Source organism: Medicago sativa, chromosome 4 (assembly GCF_051527215.1).
Source record: "Medicago sativa cultivar Bolivia chromosome 4, Bolivia_mono, whole genome shotgun sequence".
In the NCBI taxonomy this organism is placed as follows: domain Eukaryota; kingdom Viridiplantae; phylum Streptophyta; class Magnoliopsida; order Fabales; family Fabaceae; genus Medicago; species Medicago sativa.
The window spans coordinates 10,903,213-10,926,408 of NC_140752.1; the positions used below are offsets into that span (position 1 = coordinate 10,903,213).

Sequence of the window (23,196 nt, forward strand, 5' to 3'; positions counted from 1 at the left end):
CACCCGGTGTTTTGCTGGCAATTTCAACATCTTGAAGGGTTTCCAGTGGTTATTAGAGTCATTAGGGCTTCTATAATTGAGCGCGCAGATTTTGGAGCGTTTCGATCTGGTTTTTATTTTTGAGAGTTTTGGAGGGAATGGAGAAATTTTGGAAGAAAATGGCAAAGATTATATTTGGGGGAACGAACGTAATAATAGGATCAATTCCGCCCTTAATTTAGAATGAATATTCTCCGTATGGCAAAGAAAATTGTTCCGTCCAGATACCGTGTAGTCGGGAAGGATAGACTCATTATGGTGGCATGGCAAGATTTATGTTCTATTGGAAAGGTATGTGAAGTCGAACCAAACTGGTTTACAAATAAAGTTAAGTGGATAGTCGGAAACGGTGAAAAGTGAAAACACATTGTGGCTTCCGGACGAATGCAAAGGCTTTGCAGTCAAGGGATGTTATGAACTATTGCACGGTCTGCTGTCTTTTGCAGCAGCTGATGCAGATTTTTTATCTGCAGTAAGGCGACTTTGGGTCACTGCAGTAACGTCGAAAAATTGCAGTTTTTTGCTGAAAATTACTGCAAGAAAAACTACCAACCTGAGTCGAATTATGTAGGAAAGGAGTCATTCGGGATATTCATCGTCAATGTTGTGTATTTTTCTTTGACGGCTTAGAATGGGCAAATCATCTGTTTGTAAATTGTGTGTGTTAAAATAGTTGGAAGTTATGTGAAGTTAGTTAAGGTAGTTAGACTAGAGTTAGTAATCAACTATAGTTAGTTGATAACTAAACTAGAGTTAGTAGCTTGGTTAGAAGTTAGTTAGAGTTAGTTACTCAAACTAACCTCTATATATAGGAACACTATTGTACTCTTATGTATCTTTTATCAATCTATTCATTTCTACAATGAGTTTCTTTGAGTATCTCCCTCATGAGTACTCTTATGCTTGCTATCTTGCTTACATCTATGACTTCTCTCCCTATGATTCCATGATTCTCAACAATGTGAAAATTCAAAAGATTTGGGATCTAACCTTTAATTGGTTGAAGTGGAAACCGGATGGTTGGAACTGCGAGATAGTAGATAAATTTCTATTGTTCAATTCACTTTGCAAAGGAAACAGCCAGGCTGGGAGGAGGTTATACCCCAGTGCTGCTACTGTGTCAGCTATCTTTGTTGGGGATCCAAATCTAAGCAAGCAAGCTGCCTCATCTAAAATAGCTACTTATGATGCTACTATTATCACTCCCATTACCACTTATGATGAGAATCTTGGACATGACAAAGGCAAGATATCTCAACCTGCCAACTCTAAAAATACTTCTGAAGCTTGCAAGAAAAGTGAAAAATTTCTGAGCGAATTCTGGGCTGATGGATTGGATTCTGACCATGCTTCTGATGAGGAGACGGATATGAGTGCTGAGCAAGAGCAGAACCTTGAAAGAGAGATATTGAGGAGGGAAGTTTATTCACTCCTTTTATGTCAAGAAGGCAGAAGAAGAAGAATAAGAAGAAACATGCCAATAAGCTAAATGATACAGGGGTTCAAAACACATTTAGTGAACACATACAAACTCGTTCTAAAAAGGGTGTCATCAAAAGCAATCCCAAATATTTGTCATTGTTTGGATGGTTGACAATTCTATCTTAGTGGGATAATTTTGATTGTTTTGATATTTGGTCTTTCTCTTTTGTAGTGCTAGATATGTTGGTGAACATGGCTGCATTTCCTTGTTTAGCAGCTTAGGTTTCTTTTGTTTAAAAGCAGAGCTTAAACTAGATGCTAGAAGTTTCTTTGCATCTTAGGAGTAGTTTTGGCTTGCTTTCTCTTGTATGTTCTCTCTTTGTATAGGGTTCAAGCCCTCTCCTGCCTTCTATTGTTTTCTTAGCCTTTATCAAAAAAGAAAGTAGGGTCGGAAGATCTCTCACTTAATTTTGTTAAGGACAGCTGGGTGCATTTGGTTGGAACGCCATGGTATCATTTTGAATGGAAAAGTTGCTAATGTTCTTCAGGTGGTTGATCAAATTAAGCAAATTTCATGGTCTTGGTTCATTTGCATAGAGGGTAGCAATAAAAATTTAGTATTCTCAGATCGGTGGTCTAGTCCACTTGTTTGTCTTCAAACTGTTTAAAGTCTGCCTCTTGACACAGAGTCATTATCGGTTGCTTTGGATTTTCTGCGTTTAGAGCCGCGATGACCAGCTGTTGATCACTATACTAAATGGCATTTTCATGTGTTTGTTGCGTAGTATTTGTTACAGTTTGCAGGGGAAACTTGGATTTTCTGTTCTTATTGGCATAGGTAGTATCATGGATTAGTAGGTTCAGTTTCTTAGTGGCAGGAGATATTGTGATTTAGGTTTTGATTTTGTTATGGGGGAGACATGTAGAGGTTGCATAGTTGTGCCAGCTTGCTCTTCATTAAAGAAATTTTGCTTATAAAAAACAAACAATGAAATTTAAATATAGACTCTACTAATTAGAGAATTTAATGAAAAAAAGTAGCAAATGAGATGAGACACAAATTTTAAATAACATAATATCTAGTGATTTTGCTGATATTTCACCAAACAAAATTAAAATGGGGTTGGAATGAATCGAATTGAAACCGAGATAATTACAGCTCTCCAAAATTTACATGACTTACAAAACACAAGTTAAGGGACTAAATTAATCCAATGATAGACAGAAGAGATTTGCATTGCAGCCTCACATCTTTGCCTAGCATAAAATCTTATGAGTGTGAATTACCATAAAAATGTTCAGATTGAAGCTTCCTTTCTTCTGTATCAAGATGATCTTAGTGCATATTTGAATAGGCGGTGAATTTCACAACATGATGGTAGCAGGGTGATTTTGTTGAGCTTCGAATTTAAGCGAAATTTTGGTAGCACATCTTGATTCTGAAAAATTAACCGTTAATCCAAACATACACTTCATTTGAGCTAGCACACATTCAATTCAGATATTACCTTCCAATCTTTTCAAGATTTTCAGAGACAGTTTTCATTCTAGGCCTAACTTCAGGATCACCTTCAGTACATGAAAGTGCTACATGAAACACAGCCAATACCTCTTTCTTAGCACGAACTTCTTGTAGCAAAGATGGATCAACCATTTCAGATAATGGACTTTCTTGATCGAACCCATTTCTCACCCATCTTACCAAATCCGAAACTTCAACAGAAGCTGACGATGAGGCCGATGTGGGAGATGATTCTGTTGATTTTCCAGTCAACAATTCAAGTAAAACAACACCTAATGAGTATACATCCCATTTCTGTGTTGGTCTACAACCAGGTACACGAGCCTCAGGGGCTTTGTAATTGTTACCACGACCGTTGTCTGATGAAAACCTACTATCTTTGTGTGGTGATTTCATCATGTAAGGTAGTGCTCCACCCATGAATCCACCAGTTGAAGGGCTGTTGCCAGTGATGCTGATTAGTCGGTTAAGTCCAAAATCGGAAATGTAGGGTTCTAAGTCGTTGTCGAGTAAGATGTTTGTAGGTTTTATGTCACCATGGACAAATTTTCTAGGACTAAATTCATGAAGATAAGATAAACCTCTTGCTATTCCTTTTGCAATTCTTAACCTTGTTGACCATGAAAGGTTTGTAGATGGTTGACCATTTCTCCCTGTACATACAGTCAAATAGGATAAACAAAACCATGAGTTGCACCAAAGTAAATTTTTTTACCAAGTTAGCGCAAAAACTCGATCAACTTATCAAACTAATACACATTTTTCAAATTTTTATTCAAATTAGTTAACTCGTTACCACCAACTGCTTACATTACGTTGTATATCAAGCAAAATCATGAAGGACTAACACGACTTTGCTTTTTTAAGGAAGTAGTTTTTGTCATGAATGACGTAAGCCGTAAGGGAAACAATATTACGAATTTTATATTCTGTGACAACAACTAATATTGTGCCAGAATATTTTCTGGTAAAAATTTACTTCAAATAAAAGCCAAAGTTGTAACTGCAACTAGAAATGATTAAGTTATTTTAAGTAAAATTGGTTTTGCCTCAAAACTTTGGTAAAGATACAATTAATAGTGGAAGGGTCATAACATGTTAGTAGGAATTAGCAGACTATGTTATCTATCGAGTTCAATATTTTCTTCTGATATATGAATAAAAGTGAGACATAGGTGGAGTGGAAGCAAAGGGAAAGAGTATGAATACAATTATAGTGGGGTCCAGGTCAATTTAAAAGATATTGTGAAGCTTGTTGAGACTCATTGCTTCGTATTAAAGAAAGTATAGTCTATAATAAGATGAAATAAAAACATGAAACAAAAGCATCATTTTTCAGTAAGAAACTCGGATTTTTGTCTCAACTGAAAATCCAAGAGTACTCAAGAATCTTTGCAAGGAAGAAAACAAAGATTAAAAACTCAAACAGTTGTGACTTTTTTAATGCATTCATTTTGTATCTAAAACCATTTTCTAATGTTGCAACAAAAGTTTGTAAAATTCACAAGAAATTTACAGTTTGTAAAACCATTTTTCTAATGGTTCAAACAGTAGCCGCATTGTAATTGCAATTTCTGATGCGCACACAATATTGATTAGATACAAATTATGGTCGCAATTGAGATGACAAAGTAATCGTGATATATAAAAACTTGACGTCGCAGCCTTGAATATATAAGATCTTATCAACTATACTCAATTACATAATTTGCAATATTTCCAAACGTGTGCCTAGTTTAATGGTATGTTTGATTCTGCATTACCGCATCAAATGTTGTGTACAATTGTATGTTTAATGTGAAATTTTTAAAGCAACGGTGGAGCTTCTGCATTGCCGTGTTATTTCATCGCAATTTTAATAAAATCCAACGCAAATCTAAACGAAAGCTAAATCTAGAATCCAAATCAAAGACTATAACAAAACCAAATGAAAGCGATAAACTAAAATTATGAAACATAAAGAACTGACCTCGAAGTGCATTGTGCAAATTGCCATTGGAGATAAAATCACTTATAAGAAGCTTTTCATCATGAGCCCAATAATAAGCTCTCAACCTCACAATATTAGGATGCTTAACCTTCCCAATGGTTTGCACCTCAGCTACAAACTCCTTATACTTCTCTTCTCCACCCTCCCCTAATCTCCTCACAGCCACCGGCATCCCATTTCCAAGCACCACCTTATACACAATCCCTAATGCACTCTTCCCTAACACATATGCTGATGCCTTCAAAAGCTCATCAAGCTCAATCCTAAAACCTTTATCAATTGTCACCAATTCACCTTCTCCTTTTCCTCCTCCATCTACATCTACTTCACTCTCATCATTACCTTCCTCATTCTTCAAACTATTTATACATGGAAGCAAAGTACAAGCACTTCCTTTCTCATCCTCATTCTCATCACCAAATCCTATTCTCTTCCTTATGCAACACCATACATTGTGACCATCCTTCTTCTTCCAATAAACATATACAATCACAAGCCCAACAAGTGCGACCCCAGCAACATCTGCTACTGAGATCAAAATAATCAAACCAGGGCTCAAACCTTTCGAACGGTCATCTAATTCGTCTTTGTGAGAAGACGAACCAGATGAACCTCGGTCTGAACCTGTGCAGGATTTTCTTAATGGAAGTCCGCACAGGTTTTTGTTACCGAGGAATGCAGTTGGGCCCTGGTTTGAAAATGTTCCCGTTTGTGGAATCTCTCCAACTAGGTTATTGCTTCGGAGATCAAAGTTCACTGTGGCCGGTAATTTCCCGAGTGAGCTCGGAATCCTACCGGAGAAATGGTTGAAAGAAAGATTCAGCGTGCCGGACAGGGAGCCGAGGTCACCAATGTCGTCCGGGATCGAACCTTTGAAATCATTACCGGAGAGATCAAGCTGGACGAGATTCTCGAGTCCGGACCAAACACCGGCCGGAACCTCACCGGAGAATTTGTTCCTTGCTAAAATAAGCCTCTGAAGTTGCCTACATTTCTCGATATCATTTGGAATGTCACCGGAGAAGGAATTGTCAGACAGGTCTAGATTCTGAAGACGCGGAACGGTGCAAACAGAAGCCGGAAACGGACCGGAGAGATTATTCCGGTGAAGAAAAATACTGTGAAGTGCAGTAGCATTAAACAACTGAACCGGAACAACACCGTAGAATTCATTATCATGAAGATTAAGACGTCGAAGATACCGAAGTGTACCAAGCTCCGACGGAATGTATCCCCGGAGAGATTTTCCGGCGAGTGCAATTCCAACTACACGCGGCTCCGGTATACCGGAGATATTCGCGCAGGAGATTCCCGACCATCCGCAGGGGTAGGAATCTCCTCCGTTCCAGTCGGAGAAAGTGCCGTCGATTGATTGATCGACGGCGGCTTTTAGAGAGAGAAGTGCAAGGCCATCTGATGAGAGTGAAAATACTAAGGTGAAGAAAAAATGAAAGCAAAGAAGAAAGAAAAATATCTTCATTGAAGTTAGTTTTTGAATGAATGGTGGTGCTAATACGACACCGTTTTGAAGGTTAGAGGAAGAGAAAATGGTTTTACAGAGTGTTATGGAAGAGTGAATGAAAAACAGGGGAATGGGAAGTTGGTGTATTTATGAGAAAGATAAGTTGTTTTTAATATGGTGGGGTCCACATCCCGCCAAAAAGTACAGAGAGACTATCTAACCGAAAGAAAAAAAGATTGAAAGAGTGAAGTATAATGTAAGAAAAAACATAAAGAGTTTCTCCACTTGGTTTATACGTTTACAAATTCAAATTACTACATCATTATATTATATTATATTTTTGAGTTATCATTATTATTATCATGTAAATATTGGTTGTCCATGTGACATAGGTGATAGATATTTAGGTATGCTAACCATTTTGTCGATATTTCAATCTCTGATCAGTTTGTTTGGAAAGATCAACTATTTAAATGAATCTCAATTAGAGTGTGGAGGATATATTTAATGAATCTCATGAGACGGTGTACATTTGCTAGATTATGTTCTTCTTGTAGTTTGTTGTGTTGGCTCTTTATTTTGATTTTGAACTTTGAATTTGGTTTTCTTTTCTTTCCACGTTGTAAAATACATGTAATCTTTCTTTATTTTGGTGGTGAAAATACATGTATTCTAAGATGATATTGAAAAAAAGTATTGTATGTGACTTATTTTCATAAATAAAATTCACGCTGAAGTGAAGTGATGAGTTACTCATGCATTTGGAATTCAATAGTTACTCATGCATTTGGAATTCAATAGTTGTTTATATTTGCGGTGAAAAAGGGTTGGATGTTCATTAAGTTTGAAGCTGTGACTTTTAGATTCCAACAAAACGGTCAAAAGACATGTGAGGATTGGATTCTTTCATGTGAAATTCTTTCAATTTTTTTTAAATGTTACATCTAAATTATTAAATATAAAAAAGGGAAAGAGATATAAAATTATAAAGAAAAAACGATCTATTTTACATAGGAAAATTTGAGAATTAAAATTATAAAGAAAAAATATATAAAATTCATAAAACTATAAAGAAAAGAGATATAAAATTGAGACATAACAATTGAGGAAAAAATGAGACAATTCCGATACATAATCTGAGATTTTAAAAAAAAAAAAGTATTGGAAAAAAAAAAAAATTTATGTCATATTTTGTTGCATTGCATGCTAGAAAGTGAATATGATTATATGAATTTATGTACACCAACAAGAATCACGACAAAATTTGCGATTAAAAACACAAATTTCAGTAAAAAAGATTAATTTTTTAAACCTGTGTGCAACACAAGTTATGTTAATGTACTGGTTGTATAGGATACTACTAGAAAATTGGCTTTATATGTGACGTGTTTATATGTAACATAATGTGATCTCTTTGTTTAGCCACATAAGCATGCCAAAATGATTTTACCCAACACCATTTCAAACTTACACAGACTAGGAGGAAATTTTTAACGTATAAACTCACTGAACACGTAAGTAAGAATACATTATAATCTATTTTCTGTTATCATGGGATACTATAGTTAGTTTCCTTGACCTAGTGCAAAAGGCAATCCTTTTCTACAACCAACCACCACTTTCTCACTCACAGTAGAAGTGCTATTACCATCATGACCACTTCTTTTATACCGTACGTCTTACTGCAATTAAAGCCATTTGTTCCTTCACGTGATTGGGTAATTGAGATGAAAACCATCCTTTGCTATAATTGTTCAATCGTTGAGTGGAAATATAAAGATTAATTGCATCTACGTCTTTAATCATGTAGGACAAACTTACAAGCTAACAAAGGTAAATATGGCATAACACCACAAATTTTCAAAATTTTATGTGCAAACAATTTTGGCAATGATTTATAGCATAGAAGAACTTCAATGTGTCCAGGATACCTTTCCTATGTTTCAAAAGAAGACACATTTAATCCTTCCAGACAAATTATTAAATACAACTCCAAGAGAGAAAATAAATTCAAATAATACTTCTCTTTGAAATCATGGGAAATAATTGATTCGTGTCACAATTGTAATTAAAGTAATTAGTACATAGCTAAAATGAAGAATTCAACCCAATGCTTTAAAAATCCGAGTTAACAGACAGTTTAACTGAATTAACCACATAACTGGTTTTCATAACATTGATTCTAACTAGTTGATCATCAAAAGCATAGCACTTACCACAAATAAAAACAGGAAAGAGATGGAAATGAAACTAGGTAATACTATAGCTGATGTACTTGAGAATCCAATAACAATTGACATTGTAAAACCACCTAATTTTTTCATTATTCAAGGTACCCAAGTATTTCATATCTTAGAGTAGATGTCTTATTATAGACCTGGGTTTAAAACTATTCTAGCTCAACACTTTCTTTTCGTATTTGATTAATGTACACTCTTCTCATTTTAGAAATATATAAAGGAAATAAGGAACTATGCCTCGACAACTTTTCCCCACTGCCCTTCAATCAACCAGTTACTTTTTAAGAAAACAATCAAGACAGAAAGGTAGCGCAGCAGAGGTTGATACACTACCATTTATAAATTACTATCATATTGCTATTGTTATTGTTATTGTTATAACCATGGCTACCTTAAAAGCAAGACATTGTTGCCTTCAGGATAGTCAGAGAACAACGCATCTGCATCTGTATCACTAGTTCACTAAGGTTATTACTCATCAAAATATAAACTCATTTATTCATCTCAATTTGCTTCTTCCAATTTGTGCCTTCATTAGTAGGGATCAATGTAGTCAAATAGTGTCTATAGCATAATTTTAGCAAACAGCTATATGCCCATCAGTGTTTTCAAATAGAGGCGCTTTAGCATAGCAGAAGTTGAACAAGCCTCTATTTTTCACAATCCACGATTGACCTGATTGTTCGGGATCTCTCCCCTAGACCCTTACACCTAGTTATTAATGAATGGAATACATGATTTGTTTCCGATCCGTCAACCTTCCCTGCCATGTTATAAATCTTTAAACCTACTAAGATTCTTAATTATTTACAGGGACCTATCCTACTGCATTTGAAAGTTAAGGCTTTTACCTGTTTGTGGAGAAATTGGAAGACAATGTAATACATATTCCACATTTAAATATCTTATCAATTATTTTGAAAATCAGAAATCTGCAGACATACAAAACCTTTTTGTGATCATCCTACGCTATAATTCAATTGCACAAATGGCAATAGAGATCACATAATATAATATAACATCTTGACATCTAATAAAACCTTATGTCATCTGAAATTGCAGAAGACTGATTCTAACCCATCAACAAACAAGCTAACCAACCTTGGAACATGCCACATTAAAATTCGTCCTGCCACAAAAATTGCCATTCCATTATATTCAGTTATTTCACCAACACAGCAGCATGGGAAAATTCAGGAAGCAAAAGCATGCAAAACAATAATTAGAAGTTTACTACAAAAAAAGAGTATCATATAGCATACTGTCAGAGTGTCAATTATATGCACTAGACTACGGTTGGAAAATCCACTCACTCAACTAAACCTAAACTTCATTTCCAGTTTCACTTCCATACACCAACATCTAAAAGTTGTGTAAATCTCACAGCCAAGATAAACTTTATAATACCTTGAGCAAATTTATGATGTAGATGTAGGTCCTACAGAGTTCGAACTCGCATTCTCAGACACCGTTGCAGAGGGAGGAACATATATGCGTGCTTTCTTCAAAATTTCAGCAACCACCCAATGTTTACGCTTGCTCAAAGGCCTAGAAGAATCCAATCGAACCTGAAATGATAAGCACAAAAGCATATGCTTGTTTAGTTATCTTACAAAACCAAGAACACACAGCAAATTCAAAATTGTACAAGACATTGTTGTTAATCACAATCACCAAAAACAGCAGTTTGTTCAAATTTAGCTACGCAATAGTGTTATAGTGCTGCTATAGCCACTAGAGACAACATTTTGTGCTAAATGGTGTATTGCAAAACAATAGTAATTTCTTCAAATTGAGCTACGTTGAAGCACCGCTGTTTAACAACACTGGTAAAAGATAGGTAAATTATTCGCAATACTAACCCGGTCACCGATGTTGCAAAGATTGTTTTCATCATGAGCCATAAATTTTGAAGTGCGCTTAATATATCGGTTGAACATTTTGTGGTGGAACAATCTATCAACTGCTACCACAACCGATTTCTGCATCTTATTTGAAACCACCATTCCTACTACTTGCTTCATCTTCTCTGCTATTCCAATCCCAACAAACCCTAATTCAGATGCATATGTATTAGTACAACAACATAGTAGCTAATAAAATTTCATAAATAAATGTTGCAAGCGAATTTTGAAGAAACAAATAGCAATCATGCATCAAAGAACAATAGAATACAACAAAAACACCAAAAACAACCAAGCTTAATCCGACTAAGTGGGGTCGGCTACATAGATCAAATTACACCGTAAACCATATTGTGATTGAACTCATTAATTTCTATATCTTTCTTAATAGTTTCTCTTATAGTTTTTTAGAGGTCTTCCTCTGTCTCTAGTGATCTGACTATCCTCCATCTGATCAACTCTCCTTACTACATAATCTACAAACCTTCTCTCTACATGCTCAAACTACCTGGCTAAGTCTATTTTCCAGCATATATTCCTCTACAAACATAATCACATACAAGAGTTTTAAACATGTCTACACAATAATAATTGCATAAAAAATGTTACTCTGACACAAAATTGACACCATCCACCATATATTATACGATTTTGATTTCTTTAATATTTTCTTCACTCTCTTTCAATCAAATCAATACTTGAATTGAATGTGTTTTTATTGGTGTCAATTTTTGTGTCTATCATGTGTTTCGTTCCACTTTTGGAGCAGCTAGAATTCTAGTGGTGTAAAACTGATTTTGACATTATTGATTGCTCTCGAGTAGAACTGACTTTGCCTCTATAATTAGTTATGCAGCAGTGAGAATTGATCTGAATAAATTGATTCCGTATAATTGATTCTGGCTAAAAAAAAAGTTGAATGTAGAGTGATTTACGTTTGGGTATGTATAGGTAAAAGCATAGTAGTCAATTGGGGATAGCGGCACCTAGCGGCCGACCCCAAAAATGCTATAGCGGGATAGCGCATAGCGATTTCTTCACTCTCTTTCAATCAAATCAAATCAAATCAATACAAACTCTGCCTTGTATTGAAGTATTGACCAAGGCAGAGGAAGAGTTTGGTTGTACTCCAGAATCCGATGCTGCCATGGATGTGTTGTAAGCAACAAACAACAAAAATAAGGACACCAAAACAGAGGATTGTTTGTACAAACAGAAACAGAGAGTAGAATAGAATTCGGTACCAATAATAACAAAGAAAACTAGAAAAGATAATAACAGAACAGAGTTTGAGATTGCTTGTAGAAACAATGAAAAGAAAACAAAGTTTGTATTGAAGTATTGAACAGAGCAAGAAGAGTTGCAGAACAGAACATACGCGAAACAGAAGTTACAGAACAGAGGAAATATTCACAAAACAGAAACAGAAGTTACCAACCTGATGCAGAAGAAGCAAGCACGGGCTGAAGAAGCTGGGTGTTACGGCGAAGAAGAACGGCGGCGTTTTACGGCGAAGAAGAAGAAGGTGAACGACGGCGTTTGGATTTGGTAGAGGAAGAGAGAAGCAGAGAGAAGCTGAAATCTTTAGGGTTTGATGAAAATGTCAAAAACACCCTCGCTTTTTTTTTTAAAAAAAAAAAAACCAAGAACAATTTCGTATTCCGCAAACCGTTACGCACCGTGGCGCCGCCGCTATAGCACCGCTATTGACTACTTTGGATAAAAGTGAATTGAACAATAAATTCAAAGCTAAAATCAACTATGGAAGTCCAAAACTACAAATTCTAGCTTCAAGCAGAATCAATTGCAAAATCATTTCTACTCTAAAACAACTAAACATGTCAAAATCAATTTTACTCCTCGTCAATCTTGTCCCTTCCAAACTTGAAACCAAACATACACTAATCATGATTTTTTATATTCAATCAAATTTATTGTTCAACTCGCTTTTATACCAATGTATCATAACATAAACCATTTCACATTGAACTAACTTTTAACTTTTAAGTAAAATCAATTTTACATATTCAATTCATTCAAAGCCTATACCTATCAGGTCCTTAAAATATGAAAGTTATATTACAGAAGAGAGGAAATGAAAATGCGAAAAATGAAAGAGAGAAATGAAAACCTGAACGTTTTTGTCGCAGTTTCTGGTGGCCGGTGACCTTCTCCGGCTGCGTTTTCCGGCAAGTAAGGTTCAGTGCGACGACCCTGAAGTGTTTGTGATTCTGAAAGGGCAGTGGCTGCGTTTTGTTTTTCTGATTTCATGGAGATGATGAGTTGATGGGCCTCATAAAAAAAAGTCCATTGGGCTTAGGTTAGAGTTTCGTCCTTTTTTTAAACCTTCTTTTCCCACCCTCCGAACTTCTCACACGCCCTCCGTAATTTTGAAAATACCTCGTTCAGATATTATAATTTGAACCACTTATTTTTTTCAAGTTTCGGATTATATAATTTGATTGCCCTGAATAATCATCAGTAGTACGGCCCCTACCCCTATTGTGCCTGCTCTAGCCAAGTGGATGCAGTCTTGGTAGGTATGTCGCGTCTAATGCGGTCCATATCGGAAAATGTCAAAATCACATATATAAATTGCACAAAATTACAAAAAAAAAATATGTTTAAAAAATAATGACATGTTCAACACATTGAACATGTTCATGTTATATAATTTAAATCATGAATAATCTGATTTGGGTTATATCAAAAGTAAAGGCTTGAAATATGATGATTTTAACCTTACCTTACCATGTGTTTGGGGTTCGAAAAGGCTTGAGATGTGATGATTTAGACCAAAAAATCTTCAAGAATCACACAATGTGGAAAGTTCGGATTTTGGGTGGTAAGAGAGAAGTTCATGAGATTCGTTTATATATAATTTATATATAATATAGGGTTTCATATTATATAATATGAACACATTTAAAAGATGCTAAGATTATATAATCTAAACGAGGTATTTTGGAAATATTGAAGGGCACGTGAGAAACTATAAGGCGTGGAAAAGGAAATTCTCTTTTTCTAATTATTTCTTTTCTCTTGTTAAAATTTTGTGTTTATTATTTCAAATATAGGTAAGTTTGTTCATTATTTCTATTTCATCTTTCATAGTTTATGACAACATTTAAAACTATACGTTAACTTAATAGTGTGGATCAAAAGTAAAGAAAAGAAATGCTTTATACGTTTGATTATTAAAATAGACTAATTGAAGTGTTTATCACTACAAAAAATATGTAGAACATAAAAGATGAAGAGAATGTAATTCAAATTTCTCTTATAAGAAAAATTTGGACATAAAAATGAAATTTTGGTCTCCTCTTTCGTGTAGAAACTTTTTATGATATAAATATGTCTAAAAAAATCATTCAAAGATATATATTGATTTAATAGAAGAGACCAAACCAATGTGCATAAAAAATTTGTAGTAACGTAAATGTGTTACTATTTTTATGGGAATGGAAAGAAAAAAAAATCATAATTTTTAAGTATAAAAACATATTTGAAACTAAAATTAAAAGAGTTCAAAAGAAGTTGATTCATAAAGTAATATCGTGTATTTATACATCAATAAAGAGATAAAAGGAATGAAATATAAAAGTGGATTGTTTATCCTATTGACCATAAATGTATCAAGTTCAAAGACTCACAATGTCAAAAAGGGGACCAGTTCAATTTGGTTTTGACTATACAGATTGCTCGAAGAGGGAAAAAAAAAAACATACATTGTTTTGAATTTGATTTTCACGTTTTTTGAATAATACTTGAGCCGAACTCATACGATATATTACAGGTTGGTTTGAGTTGAATTGATCAGATAATGACATTTGATTAAAATAACAAGCCAAGAAGAGGAAAATTCCACCTCATTCTTATTTATTTTTAATAAAAAATTATAAAATTATAGTTTAATTGAGATTTTTTGGTACTTGCACATCTAATTTCAAAAAGGCTAAATTTTGCTGATTAACAACACCTTTGCGCACACAAAGCATTTCGCTAGTTGCCAATGTTTCTTCGACACTCAACAGACCTCCCTCTATGCTCAAAAACCGGTGCACCAAACGTCTCAAAAATTCCTATGTGATCATATCCATGCCACCGAAACTCTAACTCTCGGGTGCATCGTCGTTGAAACTTGTACATATGAACCGTTGTTGCTGAACCATATCAAACCCGACACCTCCTTGAGAATTATCTTGTCCTTGATCACCCTGTCAGGTCGCTTTCCGACATCTTGAACTAACCATAGACCAATCACCCCTATCCCCCAATGTGTGTCGCCATGACTAGAACTCATTTTGAACCTCACCACCGACGGATGAGACTATTGTGGTTGTCCCTAGTGACTCCTAGAGGAGCTCTTGATAAAAAAAAAAAAAAAAAAAAAACTTAATCTATTTTGATGAATTGATTTTGCTTATTCTTCCAATTATGTGATGAACATGATCACACAATCAAAACGATCTACGGTTTTTTTTGTGAAACAACGCTCCTTCTCCCTCTGTCTATTTTTCTTATTGGTTCTCCAGCTTGCATCTGAATTGTTTTTCAAAGGTAAAAACCACACAAACCAGATAGGTCGGATCAAATTGAAATAAGAAAAACAAATATGTACACAACCCTCGACAACTTTCAGATATTAAAGTCTTGAAAATATTTAAGGAATAACAATTTTCATGAACCACTATATGAATAACAAATGAGGTCACCAAATCAGTCAAATTTCTTCGATGAATCAAAAAAACCTCACAGAAATAGACAATAGAATAACCAAAAAATAATGTTTTTTTTAAGGATCCAATAATAATGTTACAACCTAGTAGTTGCTCCTCCCCGTGTGTGTTTATTTGAGTATGTATTGGCCATTTGACCAATAGCAAAATAAAATAAAAAAATCATATACTAAAAACCAACCGATGTTACAAATCAATCAAATGTCTTCTATGCAGCGAAAAACAGTGCAAAAGAAGACAATAATAACCAAATGAATAACCATCTAGAGTAGATCAATGTAACAAACCAGAGTCCTAAAATCATCATAGATGAATAGCAAATAAACAAATAAAAAAAAACATAAGCATCATACTAAACTTCATGGAGTTTACTATTACAAAACCACACTTGTAAAAACTGAAATAGTAGTTTATAAAATAGACAAATTAAATTCCACAAATAGGATCTAAATTATTTGATAGAAACCAGCTAAAATAACATGTTTCTGCAATCAAATGTTGCACTAGTAAAAACTACACCATGTTTCTCATAAATTACATGAGTAACGTGTGATCCTTGCTAGGCGTAACGTTTTACCTCCGGAGGTTTCAATGACATGTGTTTTGTGTGGTGGAATGGAAGAAACGATAAATCATCTAGGCCCGTAAGGGTCTTCGACTTATTTGGCACGCATCTATTTGGGTGATTTGGCAAACTAGAAATAATAATATTTTTAAGAATGAGGTGAGAGGTAGTGATTACATGGTGGAGGAGATCAAGTTGCTCTCGTGAATATGGAGTTTGACTCGGCTATAGACAGGGGCGGATCCAGGTAGTGTTGAGGGTGTGCACCTGCACACCCTGAACTTTTGGAATTTACTCATATAATCCTGTGAGTTTTGCACTTTGCACACCCTGAAAATTCTCTGTTGCATCTCTGGACTCTGCTTCACTCTTCCTCTCACAAAGAAGTAAAAAAACGAAAGAAAAATAGAAGTGAAGTCGAAGTGATGCAAACTGGAACAGAAGAATGGCTACTTTTCTTTTGAATCCAGTAGTTTTTGGAACCAGAGAAAAAGGTCTGTGCGGCTACATTCAATGCAACAACTAATTAGGGTTGTTTATAAATGTCAATATGGGCTTGGGCTTTATAAACATTACATGAGGCAATTTAGGGCCCGTTTGTTACAGATTAAAATAAAAGTGATTTTGATATAAAATAATTTGGAGATTATATGAAAAATCAGAATCTATTTTGCGTTTGTTTACTGTAATAAAAATCACTTTTTTTAAACAAATAATCTAGTTTGTTTGGATACAACTATATAAAAGAGATTTTTTGTTACAAAATTAGTTCAATCTTTTAAATTATATTTTCTCTCTCCTCTAAAAAAAATCTATTTTATTTTAAGCTGCTCCTAACAGCTTCTCATTTGAAGCTGTTTTTAGATTATTTTTAGATTTTGATTTTTTAAAAATCTGTAACAAACGGATGCAAAACTCTTAAAAGTGATTATTTGTTTAAAAAAAGTGATTTTTTTCTTAAAAAAGCTATAACAAACGGGCTCTTAATTTATAACAAAATATGTATTTTTATGGTTCTCTAAAAATATGTATTTTTATGCTAACATAATCATGATATATATTGGTCTTGTAAAAAATAAATAATATTGTATATTCGTATTTTTTCTTCTTTAAAATTTACCCTTTGTTTATAAAAAAAATTAGAATTTCAATAGTAAAAGGGGTCTAAAAAAGTTTGAATGTACGAGCATTTTTTATTTGCATATGTTGCCTTTTCATTTATAAAATTTAATAAAAATATTTTTTTTATTGACGGACCTAAAGTGAGGGATTCGATAGTTTTAACTTTAGACAGACCGTGAGCGAGCATTTGTGTAAAAACGGATATATTTTAGAGGACTAAAAATGTGTCATTTTCTTTGGAGTAAAAAAATTCAAATTTTTAAAATTTACCCTTTGTTTATAAAAAAAAATTAGAATTTCAATAGTAAAAGGGGTCTAAAAAAGTTTGAATGTACGAGCATTTTTTATTTGCATATGTTGCCTTTTCATTTATAAAATTTAATAAAAATATTTTTTTTATTGACGGACCTAAAGTGAGGGATTCGATAGTTTTAACTTTAGACAGACCGTGAGCGAGCATTTGTGTAAAAACGGATATATTTTAGAGGACTAAAAATGTGTCATTTTCTTTGGAGTAAAAAAATTCAAATTTTTATATGAAAAAAAAAAAATTGCACCCCCTGGTCCAGGGTCCTGGATACTGGCTATAGATCCCTACATGTTTATTCTACGATTGGTGTTGGAATCCAAAACATTGCATTCGGCGGTCGGTTTCAAGGGCAGGTTTTTGCTGTGTGGAGGTTGCTGCCGTGACAGCTTCTGTGACTCTGCTGCTGTCTAGGCTGTTTTCTGCTAGGCTGCCGTGGTGGTTTGGGTTTCGGATGTCTGGGATGCATCTGTTAGGCTGCTGTTTCTGGTTTCGGTTTGAAAGTTTTGTTGGAATCCTATTTGTTTTTGCTACTGTGCGGATCTAGGAAGGTGTTTTTGGTGTTCTTTTCGGCTGTTCCATTGTGTTATGCTGCTGGTAGGGGAGTTTGGCAGCAGAGGTGGTTTTTTGTTGGGGATTTTGGTACCTTGTGAGTCTCTATAGGTAGTGGGGTAGTGAGGCAGGGGTATGCGTATGTTCCCGGTACGAGCTGTGCTGGATGCCCCCTGGCCTCATTATTAGCTAGGGAGATTATGGGAGTTTTGTTTTGTAGGTGTTCCGTATATATGCGGCGCCGATTTTATTTGTTTTATCTGTTAGTCCGCGAGTGTTAGTGCGCGCCTTGCATATACTCGACGTGAATAATATCTGTCGTTTAAAAAAAAAAAGTAAATACTAAATTATTTGACAGAAACTAGCTCAAAAATGCATGTGTAAGAGCACTACACCATGTTTCTGAAATCAAATGTTATGACCTCATGCAACAAACACTACAGTACACATGTTTCTGCAATCAAAGGATGAGAAAATAACAAAGCAACACACCATTTGCATTTTTATCATTGGGTAAGGATGTTAAGAATTATAAGAACAGAACTGCTATATAGTGCAAACTATGATAGACGGATTTTCATGAGACAGATAAAGAAATTAAAATCCAAAATAAACTAATCATCGGAGGTGAATCACTAACCAAAATCTAATAAACTAGCCATTCATGTAGTGGACACAGAGTAAGCCACACAAGCTCTTTCCATGACAGAGAGCTTTATTAGATAATTTCTTTGGTGTGGTGATAATGTTGTAAATTGTTTGTTAGTAAGTTCTAAGTTTAGTAAATATGTAAAAACTATATCACTTGATGTATGTAGATGGAGCACACTATTTCCTACTACGCCTTCAATCATGTAGAGAAATGCAGGGATAGTAATGATACTGATATGAGCTAATAAAATTGACTGAATATCATAATATGTAGAACCAACACTTTAGATTGAAGTTGTGTTGTTTGTGGTTACATATTTACATCAAATCACTTTCATTTTTTCATATTATCGCCTGTGACGGTATATCAATTTCCATGTCAGTGTTTTATACTATAAAGCTATATATGAAATAAAATAAAAATGTAGCTGAACTCCCAGCAATAGATAGAGAAAAACCTCTGGCAAGAGACAACCTAGCTTGAAAATAAGCAAACACATAAAATTAACTAAAGAAATAGAGAAAAAGAATATTATCTCAAGTTTCTGAAACATGGTCTATTTATTTAATAAACGACGGGCATTTAACATAATATGACATGAGTAGTTTACAATCCATTTATTATATATTCCTAATAACCATACTCTTCAATCTCTTAGGTAAAGCTATATGCTAAGGAAAACAATCAACCATGCATTCCTCCAATTGGAAGAAGGCTTTCATTATAAATAACCATTTGACAACATTTTCTCCTTCCTTTAACCCCAATATCTTCAATGAGCTCAGTATTTAAATCAAACCTTGCAACTTCTTCGTTGTACTTGATGAAGAATATATCAGCATTCTTTCCAACTCCAATAGGTTCCGCCACACCATATAAGGGTCCGATATTAAAAAGCCTTGTCCATGATTCCGCTACACCAAATTCACACAAAATTGATATCAAAAAACAAGAATATCTATAATCATAATCAATCATAGCAATGGATTCTTTCAACACCACCAAGTTTCTATCAAATTTATCATAATTATGACCCAAGGGTGTTAGCCCAAAATTTACATACACATGTAAATCGCTTCAAAGATTTCAAAGGCAATTTTGATAAAATATCAAAAGAAAGATCACGAGGTATGTGGTTTCTAACCTTTTTTGTGAGTGCCATTGATTCCTTTAATTGCATGCAGATAGAGACCCTCAAGTGAAAACCAATCAAGAAAATTGAAAGAGAAAAATGAAAACATGAACAACAGTGCGTTTTGTTTTTCTGATTTCGGGGAGATGATGAGTTGATGGGCCTCATAAAAAAAGTAGATTGGGTTTAGATTAGAGTCTCGTCCTTTTTTGAAACTTTCTTTTCCCACCCTCCGCACTTCTCAAAATACATCGTTCATATATTATGATCTGAATACTTGGTATTGTTTGGATTGAATTCATTTTATTTTGTCAATTGAGACTAATGTGCCTTGATGGTTTTGTGCTTAAGAATGGATCTGTCTTTAACACCTAAAATTATTGTAATAAACATCGTAGAAATTGTGATCTCAATCAAAATGGCACTTCCATATTGACTTATGTTGTTTGATATGTGGCATTCCACCGATTAGAATCCTCTTTTGTTGAAAAAATCATAAGGAAATAATGTGAAATATCTTGGCTAAGTTTCTAACATTCCACATGATCTCACATCAATGAGACATATATCAAAGATATAGGTTAGAACTAGTCATATAATAGTACATAGTTGTAACAACTTCATTAGAAGGTAACTTTTTTATTCATTTGTAATATTCTAGTTCCATCAATACAAAGAGTTTGTTATTATAAAAGAACATGATCAATGACTAAGTTTCATATAAAATCAACGAGGTAAAAATCATTGAACATGATAGAATCTCGAGGTAACAACCATTAAGTTGACATAAAACACATAAATTCAACGTTTCATATAACACATTCTTTAATGTACCATGTCATAATCCCAAATGATACAAATTGGTAGATTAACCATTGGCAATGAGCGATGTGTGCAATTTAAATGATACTCCCTCCGTTTCAAAATGAGTGTCGTTTTAGGTGTTTACACACATATTAAGAAATGCAATGATTAAAAGAAAGAGAATGGTTATTTTACCAAATTATCCCTATTAACTATTGATTAGTTTTAAAAGTAATACTTTGGAAGTAGTGTGCAGAGTATTAATTGGAGGGTACAATTGAAAAGAAAAAGTTATTATTGCATTGGAAACTGAAAGTGACATTCATTTTAAAACAAATATTTTTGGTTAAAGCGACACTCATTTTGAAACGGAGGGAGTATTTTGCAAATTTGGTAAAAATTGCAAATTATTTTGACTGTTATCATAATTTCAATGACCAATTTGCATATTATCTCATAATAAAACCTTTAATCTTTAGTCTCTTTATAGTAAAACGTTTTCTATGAAACAGGGGAGCAATATGAATTATTCTAGAGAATTCATCCAAATTCGAATTTTAATTAATACAGTCTTTTTTTTAAAAAAAAAAAAAAGAAAGTTGTTCGTCAAATTTTGTTAAAATATTCACTTGAAGCTCAAGTGGCATGTAAATGACGAGGCATAGTTCATTTTGCGCGTTTAATTTTAATGCTAGCTATTTTATTGGTTTGAATCTTAAATTTGTTTTGCCTTCAGATTCCTATCAATCTAATTTGATTTCGTTTGTTCTAAATATATTAAGACAAGTAGTGCGTAATCAAAGTTTGTAAAAGTAAAATATTAATTTATATTTATATCATTTCAATATTATTTTGTTATTTTAAGATCTCTAACAATTGGTAAATAATATATGTATTAAATATTATTTTAACACACACGCACGCGTGCGCGCATACACATATATATACATATATTAAAAATGTCACCCACTAGTTGACTATAGCGAAAGAATATATACTCTCACAATGTGACAAACCAAAGTTCAATTTCTAGCGGACAAAATACTCATATTTAGTGTCTCATACACTTCATATAGAATTACTTTCAATTGAGGAAACTTATGATTTTTTTTTTAATTTTATCTTAGTCTCTCTAAAAATAATAAAAATAATATGTCATAATAAAAATAATGAATACAAGATAAAGCTTTGCTCAAAATAATAAAAATAATATAAGATAAAGTTATGACGAAGCAAGGAAATTTGAGATATGTGAAAAAGCTAAGTTTCAATCCTATTTCTTGTTTGATGTATGTTTCTTAGTTGCCTGTTTTTTTCGCTTTACTTACTTCTTATTTGTAATGTGATTCTGTAACTTTTTTAATTATGTCTGACATTGGTTTTGTTGGAATGACTATTTTGATTTTGTAATATATTTCATTTTAATCTCTTAAAATAAACAATGCTGAAAAAAAATGCATAGTGAATAGATCTAGTAAAATTCTTTTTGATGGAATATAGATCTAGTAATTAAAGTAATAAAAAAATACTCAAAACCATTATTTCATTATTATTATTATTATTATTATTATTATTATTATTATTATTATTATTATTATTATTATTATTATTATTATTATTATTATTATTATTATTATTATTATTTTAGAAACAGTAACAACCACGTTTACGGTGGTAATAATATAAACATTTTCTTACACAAAGCAGCAGCGACATTTGAACTAAAAGAAGGTGGACAGTCTTTATAATTCATTCCATCATGCTCTAGACACAATCCAACTTCATTCAAATAAATCTGTTTATATTTTCGAATACAAAGTTCTGGTTTTTTTTCCAATGGCATTCACTATGGCCTTCTCCACATCGGCATGATCATAGGGTTTCATTGCATCTGGTTGAATATTTTCCTTTTTGAATGCATTCATAATGTATAATCTATCTTTGATGTTTAGGGCAAGGGTAAAATAGTCTAGCACACTCTTGACAAAATAAAAAAAAATTAAAAAAATAGTCTACCACACTAAATTCCGACCGAGAGCAAGAGCCGTGCTCTTCCCATTCATGCTTCCAAGGGGTTGTCATTAAAGCAAGGGTTTTAAGCCCCCGAGGTTTTTAAGCTCCGTGTTAGGCTTCATATTTTTGTTTTTAAAAATATTTTTGTACGGTAAATTTTGTAACATGTTCCCTCGAAGCTCATGTGGTATGTAAATGAAGAATCATAGTTCATGTTGCAAATTCGATCAATGCTATAGCTATTTTATTGGTTATTTGAACTTTAAATTCTTTTTGCCTTCAAATTCCTATCAATCTAATACAATGTCAGTTGTTCTAAATATATTAAGATAAGTAGTGCGTGTAATCAAAGTTTGTAAAAGTAAAAAATTAATTTATATTTGTATCATTTCAATATTATTTTGTTATTTTAAGATCTCTAACAATTGATAAATAATGTATATATTAAATATTATTTTCGACACACATATGCGCGCGTGCGTGCACGCGCACACACAATCATATATATTTAAAAGGCCACGCACTAACGGCGTTGATTATAGTGAAAGAGGACATACTCTCACAATGTGACAAATCAAAGTTTGATTTCTAGCTAAAATACTCATATTTAATTAGTGTACACACTTTTAGCTGGTATTTTCGCCGCCTCATTTAATGTGGTCAACATTAGTTGACTTTTACTCTTGCAGGAATCGAAGTCTCTTCTCCAACCAAAGAGGTTCGACGAGATG

At 33.5% G+C, this 23,196-nt stretch overlaps 2 protein-coding genes and 1 long non-coding RNA gene across 4 annotated transcripts; all 3 read right to left on the bottom strand.

Moving 5' to 3' along the window:
• Positions 1-2,522: 2,522 nt before the first annotated feature.
• On the bottom strand, positions 2,523-6,552 carry LOC146926260 (receptor protein kinase-like protein ZAR1). Its single transcript, XM_085758650.1, has 2 exons — positions 4,953-6,552; positions 2,523-3,636 (listed from the first exon to the last, which is right to left on the bottom strand). Exons 1-2 carry the CDS (start codon positions 6,451-6,453, stop codon positions 2,966-2,968), a joined length of 2,172 nt encoding a protein of 723 aa, XP_085614776.1. The 5' UTR covers positions 6,454-6,552; the 3' UTR covers positions 2,523-2,965.
• A 3,009-nt stretch (positions 6,553-9,561) lies between these two features.
• LOC146926261 (uncharacterized) lies at positions 9,562-12,838 on the bottom strand. 2 transcript variants are annotated; one of them, XM_085758651.1, is made up of 4 exons: positions 12,711-12,838; positions 10,538-10,728; positions 10,083-10,243; positions 9,562-9,804 (listed from the first exon to the last, which is right to left on the bottom strand). In XM_085758651.1, the coding sequence occupies exons 2-3, from the start codon at positions 10,697-10,699 to the stop codon at positions 10,094-10,096; spliced, it is 312 nt and encodes a 103-aa protein (XP_085614777.1). In that variant the 5' UTR covers positions 10,700-10,728; positions 12,711-12,838; the 3' UTR covers positions 9,562-9,804; positions 10,083-10,093. The 2 variants fall into 2 exon arrangements, with proteins under 2 accessions (XP_085614777.1, XP_085614779.1); XM_085758653.1 differs by lacking the exon at positions 12,711-12,838 and adding an exon at positions 12,018-12,157.
• Positions 12,839-19,057: 6,219 nt separating this feature from the next.
• LOC146926262 (uncharacterized) lies at positions 19,058-19,788 on the bottom strand. Its single transcript, XR_015034071.1, has 2 exons — positions 19,661-19,788; positions 19,058-19,430 (listed from the first exon to the last, which is right to left on the bottom strand). It is a non-coding gene; the product is annotated as an uncharacterized LOC146926262 (long non-coding RNA).
• Between the last annotated feature and the right edge of the window lie 3,408 nt (positions 19,789-23,196).